Here is a 17,431-nt window from a genome sequence, read left to right on the forward strand (position 1 = left end):
CATTTGGATTCTTAGCGATTGGATTTCTGTTTGTTTGGATTTTTGTTTTTTAACACAGCACCACCTGAAGAAACTAGAAGGCCGGCGTTTAGATTATGATTACAAAAAGAAGCGTCTAGGGAAGATACCAGATGAGGAGGTTAAGCAAGCTGTGGAAAAGTTCGAAGAATCCAAAGAACTGGCAGAGAGGAGCATGTTCAACTTTTTAGAAAATGATGTAAGACCCTCTTGCTGATTTTAAGGTCTTTGAGAGTGCAAGGACTGATTTGGTATGTTTGTGTGCATTCCATGTGGTTGCAGTGTCCTAACTCTTGTGTGTGTGTGTGTGTGTGTGCGTGTGTGTGTGTACAATCAAGGTTTTTTGGCCATACAGTCAGGCACAAACTCTATACAAAAGAGATGTGTAAACAGTGGCGCAAAAGCGGGTGCATATTATCTTGATCTTGATGTTTACGATTCCAGAACACATAATGAAAAACAACCATAGTACCAGAGTCATTCAGTGCTCTGCTGAAATGCATTCTCCTGATCCTTAACTGTTAGAGAGAAGATTTTGTTTATAATTTGATTGTTTGGTATGCAGTCATACCTCATGTTGCATCCGCTGCAGGTTGCGTCTTTTCAGGTTACGGACGCACCGAACCCGGAAGTCCCGGAATGAGTTACTTCCGGGTTTGGCGCATCCGTAACCTGCGCACATGCACAGAAGTGCTAAATCGCGCTTTGTGCATGCGCAGAAGTGCCAAATTGTGTCGCACATGTGCATAGACACAGCACTTCAGGATGCAGCCTTTTCAGGTTGCGAATGGGCCTCTGGAACGGATCCTGTTCACAACCAGAGGCATCCCAACACCCCAGTCCCTGCCCTCCTTTTGTCAGGAGGAGGTGACAAAACCACCCCCTTTGAGCTGAACAACAAGAACAACACTTTCTCACTTCCTGTTTGGCTGTGTTTGCTTTTAGGCTCAGTCTAAAATCATTTAAATCGGCGCCATACCCATTTAACACTCATGCTTACCTTCCAAGTTCCGGACTGCAGAATCCGGGACCGGCAGCCATTTTTCACCGGAAGTTCCGGCGATGTAACTTCCGGTGTTGCTTTGCCCTTCTATGGGTACCCAAAATGGCCGTCGCTGGCTTCAAAAGTAGCTTGTACGCATGTCAGGAAGTGTGCCGATGCAACTTCCGGTGTCGCTTCGCCCATCTATGGGCACCAAAATGGCCGCCGCCAACACCGGAAGTCACGTCTATGCACTTCCGGACATGCGTAGATGCGACTTTTGAAGCTGGCGGCGGCCATTTTTGGTGCCCATAGAAGGGCAAATTGGAAAGAAAAAAAATGGCCGCCGGCAGGAGAAAATAATGGAGAAAAACGGGAGACAAAGTGATACGGGGGACCATCGGGAAAAGGTAATAAAAAAGGGGTTTTCCTGGGGAAAACGGGAGACTTGACAGCTATGCACTCATGGCTTTGCGCAAAGAATTCTGGGAACTGTAGTCTGTTGAGGGTGTTAAGCAGGCATCCCCAAACTTTGGCCCTCCAGATGTTTTGGACTACAATTCCTATCTTCCCCGACCACTGGTCCTGTTAGCTAGGGATCATGGGAGTTGTAGGTCAAAACATCTGGAGGGCCGCAGTTTGGGGATGCCTGGTGTTAAGAGTTGTTAGGAGACTCCTGTTTCTCCCCCACAGAGCTATAATTTTCTGAGTGATTAAACAGCCATCCTCTCTTCCCAAGGGACTCCGAGAACTGTAGCTCTCTGAGGGGAATAGGGGTCTCCTACCGGTAACAGCTCCCGGCACCTGTTTACAGTGCTCTGACACCACTTTTAATATATTGTGCAGATGGGGCCTAAATGGTGTGGATGTGACCATTCTTTCAAAATTCCAAATGTGCCCATGAATCCAAAAAAGCCTGGCAACCCCTGTCCTATATTGTAGTAAAGAGGAAACGTTAGGCCTTGGCCTGCCCCTGTCTGTTCCTTTAAAATCATCTATGCTCTATGTTGATGGCTAATGGCAGCTTTAAAACAGAGAGACAAACGGCTGTGTTTTGGTTCTTTGTATTGCTTTAGAAAGGCTGCCACCTGGTGAGAGAAGTGAGGATTATCACAGAGTTCCCCGTGTGTGGTTTACCAAGAAACAGTTTATAGGTTTCTCTGATAAGACACACTGCATGCTGAGAGCGCCATCCTTTCTACTGACAGGAGCACTGATGCTGAATCTGACTATTGGTTCCCCGAGCTCAGGTTTGTCTAGACCTGGGATGGTGAACCTCAGGCCTCGGGGCCAAATGTGGCCCCCAGGTCTCTCATTCTGGCCCCTGGAACTCTCCCCAGGCCACACCCCCTTTCAGCTCTGCTTTGCGTCCTCCTTGAGTGTTACAACATGTCTGGAACTCTGATGATGTTTCTGGCTTGCCTTGATGGAATTGGTTTCATGTATGCGATGTTTTCAACTGTTTTTATTTATTTGTAATGGTTTTTAATTATGCAACTGTTTTAACTTTTTACATACGACTGCTTTGTGTATGTTGCTTCATTGCAAATCACTTCAGGATGTCTCGTGGGAAGAGGTTCATAAATGCAGTAAATAATAATGTTTATTAATGCTTCCAAAGAAAAGAACCAGTGTGGAAGCACATTGTGGCAACCTTTTTTTGTACCATCAATCTCACACTCTTGCCTAATTTCAACAGTTCTGACTCCTTGCGTTATCTTCTTTCTTTAGGCCTGCTTGGCGCCCTCCAGATTTTTTTGTACAACAACTGTGCTGGCTAAGGCTGATGGGAGCTGTCCTAAACATCTGGAGGGCACCAGGTTGGCAAAGGCTGCTCTAGAATCGTCTACAACAATAATGGCTGCTGGATGCCCCTTGTTCCTGGTCATGCAATGCAAGCCCCTTTTTGTGTATTCAGACTTGGGAACATCGTGCAAAGCCCGTTATATAAATTCCCTTTCCATTGTCTCCTTTTCAGATAGAGCAAGTGAGCCAGTTGCTAGTCTTTGTAGAAGCTGCAGTAGAGTATCATAAGCAGTCTACAGAGATTCTAGAGGATCTGCAAAGCAAGCTACAAAACAGGTAAGAATAACTCCAGGTTACAATACCTCTGGTTCATCTTAAAACCAGGAGTGGGGAGGCTTTCATCCTCCGTCGGTTGTTGGACTACAACTCCCATCAGTGTTGACAGGGATGGAAGGGACGGTCCATTTCACTTCTCTTGATTCCTCCTTTTCCCCATCTTCAATCCAGTTCTTCACATTTCTGCAGCAATTTGAGATATTTAATCCTCATGAAAATTCTTCAGCATTTTCTTGCCACTTCCTCCTAATCAACACATTTATGTAAGCCGCATTGACTCATATACACATTTTCCTGAGCCATTTCTCCTAAATGCATTTTTGTATGTTAGATTTACTAATTTATTCATTTTTATGCACACTTTCCCTAATACAGTTGTACCTTGGTTGTTGAACATCTTGGTACTCGGACGTTTTGGCTCCTGAACGCTGCAAACCCAGAAGTGAGTGTTCCAGTTTGCGAATTATTATTTTTTGGAAGCCGAACATCCGACGTGACTTTTGCGGCTTCCAATTGAGTGCAGGAAGCTCCTGCAGCCAATCGGAAGCCGTGCCTTGGTTTTTGAACCATTCTAGGAGTTGAACGGACTCCCAGAATGGATTAAGTTCGACAACCAAGGTATATGCATTCTTGTGAGCATTTTGGTAGGGGAACTGCATCTTAAAATTCAGATAATTGAGAGTTTCAAAGGGTGGCGGTGTTTCAGTTCCCATATTGTTTCAGAAAGTGCAAATCTGATAAATTTGGCTTTGGATGCGAACTAAATTGAATTCATCCCCCATCCCTAGTCTTAGAGGATGTAGCAACATCTGGCGAGCCAAAGATTCCCCACCCCTGCTTTAAACACTGCCAGCTGTGGCTCTCTGCATCTTCCAGGGTTGTAGAGTTTTGACCCTTGACTTCTCTGATTGCAGGATAAACATAGCATCAAGTCGTCCAAGACGTGAATTCAAGCCAAAGCCGGTGATAAGGACACCTCTTGAAATAAGCAACGGTCAGCAGCAAAATGGGATTTCATTCAGTCCATCAATAAAATCCGCAGGTGAGCATGCATTTGTGAAACTGGCAGCCCTCAAAGCTAAGTTCGGAGCTCTTCATGTGTAGCAGGTGGAAACTTGCTAAATGAATATATCTGATACAAGCCCTGCCCATAGCTGCCAAGTTATCCCTTTTTTTAAGGGATTTTCCCTTATGCTGAATAGGCTTCCTCGCGAGAAAAGGGAAAACTTGGCAGCTATGGCCCTGCCCTTGACTTCATTCTGGGCTAAGGTATAAATTGCCTTCATTTCTGTTTCTAATGACCTACATAGACAGTCCTCCTGCAGTAACATTTATCTACTAAATTTGTTCCTTGTCCCCCCCTCCTGATAATGTACATATATGCCCTACATTATCACTTAGAAACCGACATACTCTGGTTGTAGGGGCAGACCCACACAATACATTTAAAGCAAATCCAACACACATGACTCCCCCCCCCCAGAAAACCTTGGGAACTGTAGTTTCTCCATCAAGGGGCTACATTTTCCAGCACCTTCACAAACTACAGTTCCCTGGATTCTTTGAGGGAGTCAACTTCTTTAAATATACATGGGATATGTTTAAAATGTATGGTGTGGATACGCCCTAAAAGTTTCCTCCTTGCATTAAAGAGCACTTCTCCCCGCCCGCCATGGGCTCCATTTGTCCAACCATTGTGCACCAATGGGGGAAGAGCTGTAAATCAGTGTTAAGGCACCTGTCTCAAATAGCAAAGGTCCTATTGCTTCTCGGCCTTTTGGCTAAGATCAAGTCTTATCAGTTTAATATCTGATACAGTGGAACCTCGGTTTATGAACACCTCGGTTTATGAATTTTCAGTTTATGAACGGCGTGGACCCATCTGGAACGGATTAATTCATTTTCCATTACTTTCAATGGGAAAGTTCGCTTCAGTTTATGAACGCTTCAGTTTATGAACAGACTTCCGGAACCAATTACACCCATGCTTCAGTTTATGAACGCTTCAGTTTAAGTACTCTGCGGACCCGTCTGGAACGGATTAATCCACTTTCCATTACTTTCAATGGGAAAGTTCGCTTCAGTTTATGAACGCTTCAGTTTAAGTACTCCGCGAACAGATTAATCCACTTTCCATTACTTTCAATGGGAAAGTTCGCTTCAGTTTATGAACGCTTCAGTTTATGAACAGACTTCCGGAACCAATTGTGTTCATAAACCGAGGTACCACTGTATGTCCTTTATTTGAGGACTATATATTAAATGGATTTTTGGAGGTGGGAGATGGAACAGGGGCTTGCTCCATCCATTCCATGCATCGACCTGGTATTTCAGTACCTCCAGGAATGGTGCAAAAAATAAATAAATAGCAAAGGTCCTTGGTTCAATCCCTGTCATCTTCTGATACGTAAGAGCAGAAGAAGAGCCTGTTGGATCAGGCGAGTGGCCCATGTAGTCCAGCAGCCTGTTCATACAGTGGCCAACAACACATCTCTGGCAGGATTCAAGCACAAGAGCTCTCTCCCCTCCTGTGTTTTCCAGCTATTGCTATTCACAAGCATTGCTGCCTCCAACACTGGAGTTATATTGTAGCTTTCATGGCTAGTAGCCACTGCCAGTCCTCTACAAATTGTATCATCATAATCATCATCAGATCCCAGGGTGCTGTACAACATTAAAAACACATTATAGAATACCCAGTTTTCTAGAAAAAGAGGTGCCATAACTCACCACGAATGCCTCCCTTCTTCTCTTATACAGTCAAACCTCGGTTCCCAAACGGCCCCATTTTCGAATGTTTCGACTCCCAGAAGGAAATGCTCCAGTTTTGGGACGTTTTTTGGAACCTGAACATCCGACGCGGCTTCCGCTTCAGTGCAAGAAGCTCTTGCAACCAATTGGAAGCCATGCCTTGGTTGTCAAACGTTTCGGAAGTCGAATGGCCTTTCGGAACCGATTCCATTCGACAACCGAGGTTTGGCTGTAATGGCAATGGCGTCCACCTGAGAGGTGCCGGAACTGAGTTCCAGCTGGGAAAAAAAAGCCTTGAGAGCATTGATAAAAACATAATAAAAAACATACTGACAGACAGCCTAATAATAAAATAGTCATAACAGTCCTCCCACACTTTCACAGGCCATAGATTATTTAACAGCCATAAGCCTGGGTAATGAGGAATGTTTTTGCCTGGTGCCTAAAGATGTGTAATGATGGTGCTAGGCAATCCTCTCTGGGGAGAGCATTCCACAATTGGGGAGCCATCCCAGAAGAGACACATTCTCTTGTGGCCACCCTCCGAACCTCTCTGGGATGGAGGACATAGAGAAGGGTCTCAGATGACATACAGAGGGTCTGGGTCGGTTCATATGGGGAGAGGTGATCCTTAAGGTATTGGGAGAGACTCCTGCCTGAAATCTTGGGGAGCTGCTGCCAGTCGGAGTAGACAGTACTGAGTTAGTTGAACCGATGGGTCTGATTTGGTATAAATCACCTTCCTGCATTGACTTGCTATAAACATAGGATGTAGCCTTCTGCTGAGTCGGCATAGTAATACTACAACAATGGGTTGATTTTGTTTTAATTGGTCCTTAATAATCTAGGGCAAAACCTACAGAACGTCAGGTTAAAAATTGCTCTCTCGTGTGACTCTGGGCAGGTTCTTCATCACATATGGACCAGCCTTGCTGCCAAGCTTTATATGACTTTGAGCCAGAAAACGAAGGTGAGCTTGGATTTAAGGAAGGTGACATCATCACGCTGACCAATCAGATCGATGAGAACTGGTTCGAAGGCATGTTGAATGGTGAATCGGGCTTCTTCCCCATCAATTACGTGGAAGTCGTGGTGCCGTTGCCTCAGTGAGCCTGCCATCCTCTTGCCACAAATGCATTTCCGTGAGTGAAAAGAAGTCTTTCCCCCAAAGTGGCTTTTCAATTGTGTGGCATTCTACGAAAGCCTTGTTCTTTTGACCGATTTACTGACTTTTTTGTATGTGTCTTTAAAAAAAAGTATTTATTTTGTATTCATGTAGTTTGTACATATATATATATATATATATATCATATAAAAAGTCCTCCCCTTTTGTTAAATAAATACACACAGATTTCCCTGACCTAATTCCTTGCTTTGTGCCTTGAAGATCTGTATGTGTACTGATAGACCAACTGTTGCTTCCCAAGTGCATTTATTTCCTCGCATGATGTCGAAAACATCCCTCTACCTGCAGTGAATTTACTCGTGGGCACAATTTTTGGCGCTACTGTAAGAGCTAGTTCTCAGTGAGCTACCTTTGTTACATTCAACTTAACTGTGAAAAGCTAATATCTGTTGTGCGCTGTACCGGAACAAAAAAGCAAAGTCAATGTCACAGCTAGATTGATTCTCCATTGACCAAATGTAATAAACACTGTTGTGGGAAATGTGGATTTACTGTGTCTTGGAACTTGTGGCGTTCTGGTGCTAGTTGCCAATAATTTCTGAGGTCTATAATCCACATGTAACTTCAGTTTCCTAGGAGGGTACCGATGCTGTTAGGAAAAAGTTAAAACCTCTTTTATGTGGGATTTAATTCAACTCAGTAAAACTTCCTTTATTTATGAAAAGTGCTGGAGGAATAATATCCACTATTTCACTGTAGTTAATAAGGAAACTTTTAAGGGGAACTTACGGTACACTGAAATTAAATATATTGCAGAAACAGTGAGAATGTGTGGCTTTTGTGGTTATGTAAACTCAGCTCCTATTTCATTGTATATTATATTCATAATTGGTGTCTACTAGTTGAGTTGGATGCTATTTCCTACTTCAGTTTGTGTTCAATTCATAGCTTTTAACCCTACAACCCTCAGTCTTTTTATAGTATAGCCCAATATTGGATATCTGTTCAGTAACTTTGCAGGGGCGGTTAGGTGTATATACAGATTTACCTCTTAGAATACTGTACTGGTTTCCACTGTTACTTGAGCTTTTGCTTCCCCTTCTCTTCATTCCAACCTCCACCCCATGGTTAGGGATGGAGTCCAGCAATCTGCTGGGCCATAGCTATTCCCCCCCTTTTTAGCATTATTGCTGAAAGGGAATCCCAGTTGACATCAATGGTGTACCAGCTGTGACCTTTTCTGAACAGACACAGCCTTGCACCAGTTGTTCATGCTCTACTAACCCCCCCCCCCAAATTTGCTATATTTGTAATAAAACAAGAAAAAAGCAAGTCAGAGAAGAGTTATTCTCTGTGTTTATATCTTGCATATAATAAAAAGTTAAGGCTGTCGTCATACAGCAGTTTGCAGCACCGCCTATTGGCAACCAAGCAAACAGTGTGCTAACAGCCAAATGATGATGATGTTATTATGGTCTGAGAACTGTTGGGCCATTGCTGCAGTGTTGGAGGGAAGAGAGATGAGAGACTGAGGCGGGTGGCCCAGAGGAGCCACTGAGAAATAACTCTAAAGGGAAGACAGTGTATTTAGTTAATTGAGAGAAGCAGTTGGTGGAGGGGGAGCGGGGTACGCAAGGTAGATGTGTGTATGGGCGTAGGTAGCCCCCTGTTCATTTACATAAGATGCCCTTACACAGCGTAAATCAAGTTTATTGTCCACAGTTTAAGATATTATATATGTTAATATTTGATTCCAATATTTGTGCGTACTAGGACTCCCACCACATACAAAGGAAATCTAAACATATTTGAGACTGTTCTTGTTAGTTTTGTAATAAGAATTCATCTTACAGCTGACTTCAACAAGTCTGCTAACTCTTCATCCCCAGGGAGTTGACACCACAGAGTTGGGAAGCAATCACTCTGATTACAATGCAGTTAATAATTTGTAAAAAATAAATAAACTGAAACTGTGTCTTTTCCCTCATTGTGACAAGCAAGATGGTATTCTTGCCTTGGACTTCAGCAAGAAGATACATTCATTTTTTAAAAACACTTTCTGCCAGAGTTGAGAATGATTTTTGAGTGGTGGGATAGATAAATAATCCTTTGGTCCCTGGGAACGATCAGGAGGGCTACTCACAGAGGGTACCTCTTTGCAGCTGACCCTCTGTCAGAGCTCAGACAGTGGAGAAGGAAACCTTGTTGTTAAAAATAGCTTTATTGAAATTCAATCAAAACATACAAATACAAATATACACATAAATAAATAAAATCAATTAGTACAAAAACCAACAAATAAACACATGAACATATGAATTCCATTCAAACGCTACCTCTCGAAACATATCAAGACATTTCATATACTAACCTATTTTTAACATAAGGTAAAGGGGCCCCTGACCATCAGGTCCAGTCGTGTCCGACTCTGGGGTTGCGGCGGTCATCTCGCTCTATAGGCCGAGGGAGCCGCCGTTTGTCCGCAGACAGCTTCCAGGTCATGTGGCCAGCATGACAAAGCTGCTTCTGGCAAACCAGAGCAGCGCACGGAAACGCCGTTTACCTTCCCGCCGGAGCGGTCCCTATTTATCTACTTGCACTTTGATGTGCTTTTGAACTGCTAGGTGGGCAGGTGCTGGGACCGAGCAACGGGAGCTCACCCCGTCGCAGGGATTTGAACCGCCGACCTTCTGATCAGCAAGCCCTAGACCAGGCATCCCCAAACTTCGGCCCTCCAGATGTTTTGGACTACAATTCCCATCTTCCCCGACCACTGGTCCTGTTAGCTAGGGATCATGGGAGTTGTAGGCCAAAACATCTGGAGGGCCACAGTTTGGGGATGCCTGCCCTAGACTCTGTGGTTTAACCCACAGTGCCAGCTGGGTCCCATTTTTAACATATCTTAACACAAATTAAATAAATCAAATCAAACAAGTTCATATAACATCATATAACCAACAATCACTCCTCTCCCTTATTTAGACTTCCACTTGTCATCATCTCGGGTTGTTAGGATCTCATACTTCAATACTGCTTCCCCTTTTCTCTTCATCTTTATAATCTACCCATTATTTTCTCATAAAACTCCTGTACTATTTTGTTTTTAAATCAATACGGAATATTAGAAATAGATCCAAGACGTCAGTGAGGGGCATTGCTTTTTCATATATTCACTAAATTTTCCCCAGCTCTGATTGAACTTCTGATTGCTACATCCTCTAATTGAATTTGTTAACTTAGCCAGTTCTAAATAGCTAAATAATTTCTCCTGCCATTCCCAAATTTTTGGAACCTCCTGCTTCTTCCAATATGTGGCAATTAAGATTCTCATCTTGTTTATTTATTCCTTCCTCCATTATTCCCAATAAGAAGGATTCAGGATTTTTAAAAATATTATATTTAAGTATTTTCTTCAATTCTTCAAATACCTGGTTCTAGAAGTTTCTAATTTCCTCACAATGCCACCACATATGCATGAATGTCCCCACCATGAATGTCCCCACCTCCTTCCGGTATCTCCAGCAAAGATTGTCTTTGGTATTATACATTTAATGAATTTTAACCGGTGTCATATACCGTAGAACATTTTGATCATATTTTCTCTGATTCCCTCAGATGCTGTAAATTTCCATGATATCTTCCACAACCTATCCCATCGTTCTAACTGAATGGTTTTCCCGACATCAATTGCCCACTTTGTCACCATCTCCTTTACCATCTCATCTTTAACTTCCCATTCCAATAAAAGATTGTACATTTTGGAAATAGTTTTACTGTTACTCTGTAATAGGTGAACTACCAACAAGGAAGGTTCATCCAGAAAACCTTTTTTGGAGTTATCCTCTTTAAACTTACTATATATTTGGTGGTGTTGTATTCAGCCCGTTAGTTGTTTTCTATCTTCATATTCCTTCATTTTAAATTTTCCTTCCTTTTCTCCTAATAGATCTTTATATTTTTTCCCACTTTCCATCTGAATTTAACTTCTTCGTTGTCATTATTTCTATGGGTGACAGCCATTTAGGAGTTTTTGGCTCCAGTAATCTTTTATGCTTTCCCCATGTTTTCAAAAGAGATTTTTTAAATAATATTATTAAACCCTTTGTGTAACTTCACTTTATCTTCCTCTAGGTAGGCATGCCATCCAAACTTGTTTTCAAAACCCTCCAGGTCTAATAATTCATAATTATCCAACATGATCCAATCTTTTAACCAGAAGAAGCCTGCAGCGTCGTGATACAAGTTTAAATCTGGCAGAGCGAAGCCTCCCCTCGGAAACCTGGAGGCACTCCAATGTGCGCCAATGAATTCCGTCACCCTCCCTATAACTCTGGAATTGGGGGAGAAGAAGTACACCAGTCCTGGCGCTGCTATACTTAGAAGACTTCTCTTCTCATTGGCCTCCACTGAAACAAAACTAAATGGGGGGGGGATGCCCCGTCCAAAAACTTCCACCCTGCCAGGACAAGGACTTTGGGTTTGGTGGTTCCTCCACCCTCGGTTCCTCCTCCATTGCCCACTTTGGATTGCCCCGTCCTCCTGAGCAGAATTGGCAATCTCATTACTCCTTGCTGCAGAAAGCTGAATGTTTTCCATCTGTGAACAGGGCCGGCCCTACGTGCAGGCTGGGTGGCTCGCGGCACCATGGTGCCGGCCCGCCAGGAGGGCGCCGCGAGCTGCTGCACCCGCCCGCTGGCCGGCTTGTCCGCCGCGCAGCTGCGCGCTGCGCCCACCCACCCACCGCGCTGTGAAACGGGGCGCCGGGGCGCTTAAGACGGTCCTGTCTGTGAAGATAGCTTTTTCTTTTTTAACCCAATACTAACTAGGACTGCACATTTTAATTTGAACGAGTTTCTGTGCACACACATGAAGAGCAGTTCAATTTAACAAAGGGTTGCCACCCTGTGCTCCTTCGGGAGGAATAATGGGATGTATGATATTCATTATATTATATCATATATTAATAATAATTATTGTTATTATTAGACAATTCTAGGCCTTATTCCTTCCAATTCAGATGACTTTTTTTATTATTTATTAAATTTGCATACTACCCTTTTCCTGCAGGTCTCAGGGCAGTTACAACATAAAATCACAACATAAAATCACAAAATACGTAATAAAAACAAAAACAACTCAATAACGCCCCCCCCTTCCCCAACACATTTTAGGCAGTATGTTCTACAATATTGTTCCAGGTGTTCACCTTAAGGTGAAGGTTAGGCAATACGTAAATTAGTATTAAAAATAAATGCATCTGGCTGCAACTGGTGTGTGCAGGAGAATTATCCAAGGGGAGTCAAGAGGAGGACACAATAGGAAGGTAGCATGCTAAGCTGGAGAAACTGTATTTCCACCAAAATACTGCATCCCCTTAGAAACAGGTTGGGGGAAGGTATCTTAGCATATAATTAACGAAGCAAGCTATGTACATCCAGTCAGAATTAAGACCCACCGAATCCACTGAGAGGAGCCAACACATGCCATTGTCCCATCAGCTCTTAGAAGACCAATGATTTTTCTTTGCTTTCCCCTTCCACTATTTGGAAGACATCCGGTCAGCATAAGGTAGCAAGTGAAAACCCACCCTCTAATTGTGCCACTCCTATTTGGGACTTGCCCATAGAAACCAAGAAGAGGTCAGGTCTCTACTAAGAACGATGGGAAAGCAAGACATCCCATTCCAATCAGCAGTACAGACAGACAGACAAACCACTCACTTTGGCACCCATGTTTTGCTGCATCTGAACTTTATACGCCCAAATCTGTTGTTCGTGTTCCTTTCTGAGTAAGCTTACTCTCCAATTCCTGGTGATGGTGAAACTGTATTTCTCGAATCCTGCTCTTGTAGATCTGCTTCTTGTTCTTTAGCTCCTAGGAAGAGAAGGGAAACACAGCAGGGAGGAAGGATTTAAGAGGCTCCGCATTTAAAGCAACAGTATGTTTCAGCCGAGCAGACAAGCAAATTGGAGTACCAGTACTGTACTGCCATGGAATAAAGAACATGCAACATTTCTTTACGGTTAAACTTTGGCCTGAGATTGAGCATCCATGGCACATTAAGAGCAATTAAAAGAAATAAATTATTTTTAAAAAACACACTCATCAGCTTTGCCATCTAAAAAAAAAGGAGCAATTAAAAGAGGTGCACAGTCACTTTAGGTGAAAGAAAAGTGACTTCCAACTAACTCCATGTAGATCTTTATTCCTCATATCACTGGTAGTCTGTAATGATAAATTTTTTTGGAGAAATATTCTATTTACCTGTGAGATATTTTATTCTAAGCTAAACCAAGTATGGATCTGGGAATCCGTTCTCTTCCTATAATTTATAATGGCTTCCCACTCTCTCCTTATTTTCTCATTAGAATAATTTCTTATTAAACCTGTAAGTTTGGCAGTTCAAGATATTCTGACAACTTAAGAACCGAATGTGAGGCTTTATTTGCTACAACAACTGCAAAGGATAAATATTTATTCCAGACTCTCAGTTCACATGGGCTAAGAAAGCAGCCCAAATCTCTGTCAATTGCCCTGCACGAACCGAGTCTTAGGATGCATTCAGACCATATACTTGCCTCACCACTCAAAAAATCCTGGTTTCACCCTCACAGAGCTACCATTCCCAGCACCCTTAAACTATAGTTCCCGAGGTTCTTTGGGAGCAGGGAGGAACTGTGCTTTAAATGCATGTTCTGTACCAGCCAAAGTGTACATTTTTTGGATGTGCCATTACAGGGCTGTAACTTTGTGTGAAACCATGGCGAGAGCCCCTTCCCATCCAAGTTTGGAATCTGCTATCGGACTCAGTAGCAACTTCACTTCGGGGGGGGGGGGAGCAGCTTCCAGGGGGCAAATTTCATTGGGACCACAATATGGGAGGAGGTAAAAACAAAGCTCCTATCAGTTGTGGAAGGGAAATCAGGTGAGTGCGACTGCAGTGACCAGACAGGGGCACAAGGAGCCCTTCAATATCACAAGGTTCCATAAGCCCCCAGGGACCTTCCAAATGCAGGTAAGCCCTGCTGCCCCAGGAACTTCTCACCTCTCAAAATACACCCAAAAATAACAGAACATTTTACTTGTCTTTCCCATTGGGCTGAGTGGCGCAATGCGCCATGGCGCCCGCCCAGCAGGGGCACATTGAAGGGCGCATCGAGGAGGCACATGGTGCTGAAGCGAGGCGGCAGTGGTGGAGCTGCCTCCGTCAAGGGGCGGCACCCCCCACCCGCTGAGCCCAGCCCAGCTGCCCGACGCCGCATGCTCCTCAGGGCGCAAATCGCCGTGCCTCTGACAAAGCCGCCTTGAAGGTGGGGAAGGGCACTAGGGATGTAGCTGCGATGGTGCCGGCCAGCAGGACGCACAGCAGCCACGCCAGAGACTCGGGCACCCAGCGCTCCTCCGGGAAGTAGCCGCATGCCCGGACACCGCTCCATGCCAGCAGCGCCTCCAGCTCCAGACCCCAGCGCAGCAGCGCCATCGCCTTGCTCACTCACCCACCCGTCCGCGTGGAGCACCAAGCAGCCGTCCCTCCGCTCCTGAAGGCAGCCCTCTGACACAAACGCCAGGCCGGCCGAGGGGGGCGGGCTGCGCGCCTCGCTCCTTTCAAGAGGACCCGCCTGGGCTGCGCGCTCCCACCAGCGAGCCACGCGGTCAGGGCTGCTGGGTGAGCCGCAAAGGCATCCTCTGGCCACAGAGGTGCAGAGGGTGGGGGGACCCCCATTGGGGTGGGGGGCACCTGAGGGATCCCTGCACCATGGCGCCACGTAAGCTTAAGACGGCCCTGCTTGTGACCTGAATATCTATTAACAACCTTTGTCGTTTCAGCAGGACAGTTTAGATTTTACGGAGGTGATTTCATGCTCTGACTCTTGAAGATGGTTCTGCAGGCTTTGCTGTCTACTCAAGGATGTCGTCAATTCGGCTTCTTTGCAGTGGAGCTGAGCATCGAGGTCCTTCACACGAGCAACTGCCAGGCTTAAACCATTCCCATTTTTAGAATTCCTGAGAACAAGCAGGTTGCAAGTGTAAAAGAAGGCTTTGCATTTCAACAGGTATGGCACATCGTTCAGCCCGGACACTGAGGTCCAGTTCAGAGGGCCTTCTGGCGGTTCCCTCACTGTGAGAAGTGAGGTTGCAGGGAACCAGGCAGAGGGCCTTCTCGGTAGTGGCGCCTGTCCTGTGGAACACCCTCCCATCCGATGTCAAGAAAATAAACAACTATCTGACTTTTAGAAGACATCTGAAGGCAACCCAGTTTAGGGACACTTTTAACGTTGGGCATTTTTAATATTCTATTGGAAGCTGCCCAGAGTGGCTGGGGAAACCCAGCAAGTTGGGCGGGGTATAAATAATAAATTATTTATTATTCAAAACAAAATAAAAAAATTCCTTCCAGTAGCACCTTAGAGACCAACTAAGTTTGTCATTGGTATGAGCTTTCGTGTACATGCACACTTCAGGTACACTGAAACAGAAGTCACCAGACCCTTATACCTGTTTCTCCGAAAATAAGACGTAGCCATAAAATAAGCCATAGCAGGATTTTTAAGCATTCAATGAATATAAGCCATACCCCAAAAATAAGCCATAGTGATAGGCAGTTTAACCTTGTAGGTTAAACTGTACCATACTTAATTAAAAAATAAGACATCCCCTGAAAATAAGCCATAGTGTGTTTTTTTGAGGAAAAATAAATATAAGACGGTGTCTTATTTTCGGAGAAACAGGGCATATAGTGAGAGGGTGCGGAGGGGTATTACTCAGAAGGGTGGTGGGAATGGGTGATTGGCTGATAGGTGTGGTAAACCTGTTGACGACTGTTAACGACTGCAATTGGTATTACAGGTAAAAGTAAGGGGTGAAATGGCTAAAAATAGCTTTATCATGTATAATGAGATAAGAATCCAATGTCTCTATTCAGACCAGGTCTCTCCATGGTTTTAAGTTTGGCAATAAGTTGCAACTCAGCAACTTCTCTTTCCAGTCTATTCCTGAAATTCTTTTGTAATAAAGACAGCTACTTTGAGATCTTGTATAGAATGTCCTGCTGTTATTTATTTTTGTTATTTTTGTTATTACAATTTCTATTTTCAGTTAAGTATTTTTATTTAGTTACTTTATTTAGGATGGGGGGCAACTGCCCCCTCACCAACTCCACTCCTTTAGCTTCAGAAAACTTGAAATCTAAGAGCCATTGTTTTAAGAAGAGGGCGAGATCAAGGAAGAAGGAAGGCGCGCCCTATAGAGGCACTCACCTGGCGAGCAGGTCTCCAGCTCGACACTGCAGGACTTGCCCGTCTGCGGCCAGCTCGCTCTCGTAGGCCCTGAGACGCCCACCTCTCGGTGACTGCGCTCCTCGCATTCGGACAGGCGGAGCTGCAGCGCCGTCTTGGTGGCTTCCAAGCCGCGGACGCGCTCGATGAAGACGGCTAGGCGGCAATTGAGTTGGCGAGCTCCTCCTCCTGCTGCTGCAGGCGGCTTCGCTGGCCGGGCATGAGCGGGGAAGAGATGCTGTCACAGCCCAGGCCGCTGTCCGGCGAAGCCATCGCTCGCCCGGCGTTAAGCGGAGGGAAAAGAATCCGGCCAGGGCTATATACACTCCCCTGCTTTGCAGGAAGGGCGTGGGGTAAATAAAGGTGCAGGATCAACGCCGAACGCGGTTGCGAAAACAATGCTATATATTTCTTATTAACGCTGGTAGCGACTGCAAGGAGAATTGTCTGGTGGTTTTTGCGCTTTTAAGGGGACAGAAAGCCGGGGGCGGGGCTGCCCAAAGTCTGGAAAAGAGAAGAGGAACGGCAGTCAGTGGATCCTCTAGCCAAGGGCATCCGGGCAACCCCTGCAGGGCTTAGCCATTCAACTTCTCTGCCCCGCGTCCACCGCTCCCCCACCTCTCTCCCTCGGCGTTCCAAGAACTCTCTCTTCACGTTCTGTCCAATCAGCGCGCGGCAAAAAGAAGCCGAGCCCCGGGGAAAGGGGCGTGGCCTTCATCGGTTTGCTCATTCATAACTTTTCTGGGTAGCGGGAGGGTCGTGTGTGTTCAGAGGTGAGCCTTCTTGGATGCAGCGGGGGCTTATTCTCAGGTAAACAGGGTTAGGATAGCAATCTCCTATATTTTAGGAGATTGGTCCGCCGCCCATCTTTTATCCCTTCGGGTTCAACTGTCCTTTAAGGACAGTTTTGATCCGCAGCTGCAGTTATCAGATGACAGCCTTTAAGTCCCTTGGAAAACGTCGATTGCTCATTCATGCATATCTGTAAAAAAAAGCTCTCTCTCTCTCTCGCTCTCTCTCTCTCTGACACACATTTATATATATTATGCAGGTCTCTCTAGGACAAGGGTGTGCGTCCTTTTGGGGGGGCATGCAGTGATCTTCTGAGAACAAGGACCCTTCAGCCAGAGAAAGGAAAGCAACGTCTGAACACAGGGAAAATAGTAAACTGCCTTGCAGAAAGTGGGACCACGTAGC

The 17,431-nt window shown here is 44.9% G+C and overlaps 1 protein-coding gene and 2 pseudogenes across 3 annotated transcripts in view; all 3 read left to right on the plus strand.

Moving 5' to 3' along the window:
- SH3GL3 (SH3 domain containing GRB2 like 3, endophilin A3) overlaps positions 1-7,559 on the plus strand; it is a 34,757-nt gene extending 27,198 nt beyond the window's left edge. Inside the window, exons 6-10 of one of the 3 annotated variants that reach the window (XR_009558536.1) lie at positions 59-217; positions 2,979-3,082; positions 3,458-3,524; positions 3,997-4,124; positions 6,738-6,872. Coding sequence is in view for 2 of the 3 variants with exons in the window: in XM_035131290.2 (XP_034987181.1) it covers positions 59-217; positions 2,979-3,082; positions 3,997-4,124; positions 6,738-6,943 (597 nt within the window). In the remaining variant the exon portion in view is untranslated. Of the gene's footprint in view, positions 1-58; positions 218-2,978; positions 3,083-3,457; positions 3,525-3,996; positions 4,125-6,737 lie in introns of all 3 variants that reach the window. The other 2 variants (XM_035131290.2, XM_035131292.2) reach the window with 2 other exon arrangements.
- LOC132593223 (U2 spliceosomal RNA) lies at positions 4,844-5,017 on the plus strand (annotated as a pseudogene).
- LOC118093340 (U2 spliceosomal RNA) lies at positions 5,270-5,441 on the plus strand (annotated as a pseudogene).
- Positions 7,560-17,431: the final 9,872 nt, after the last annotated feature.

Source organism: Zootoca vivipara, chromosome 14, assembly GCF_963506605.1.
Source record: "Zootoca vivipara chromosome 14, rZooViv1.1, whole genome shotgun sequence".
NCBI classification, from domain to species: domain Eukaryota; kingdom Metazoa; phylum Chordata; class Lepidosauria; order Squamata; family Lacertidae; genus Zootoca; species Zootoca vivipara.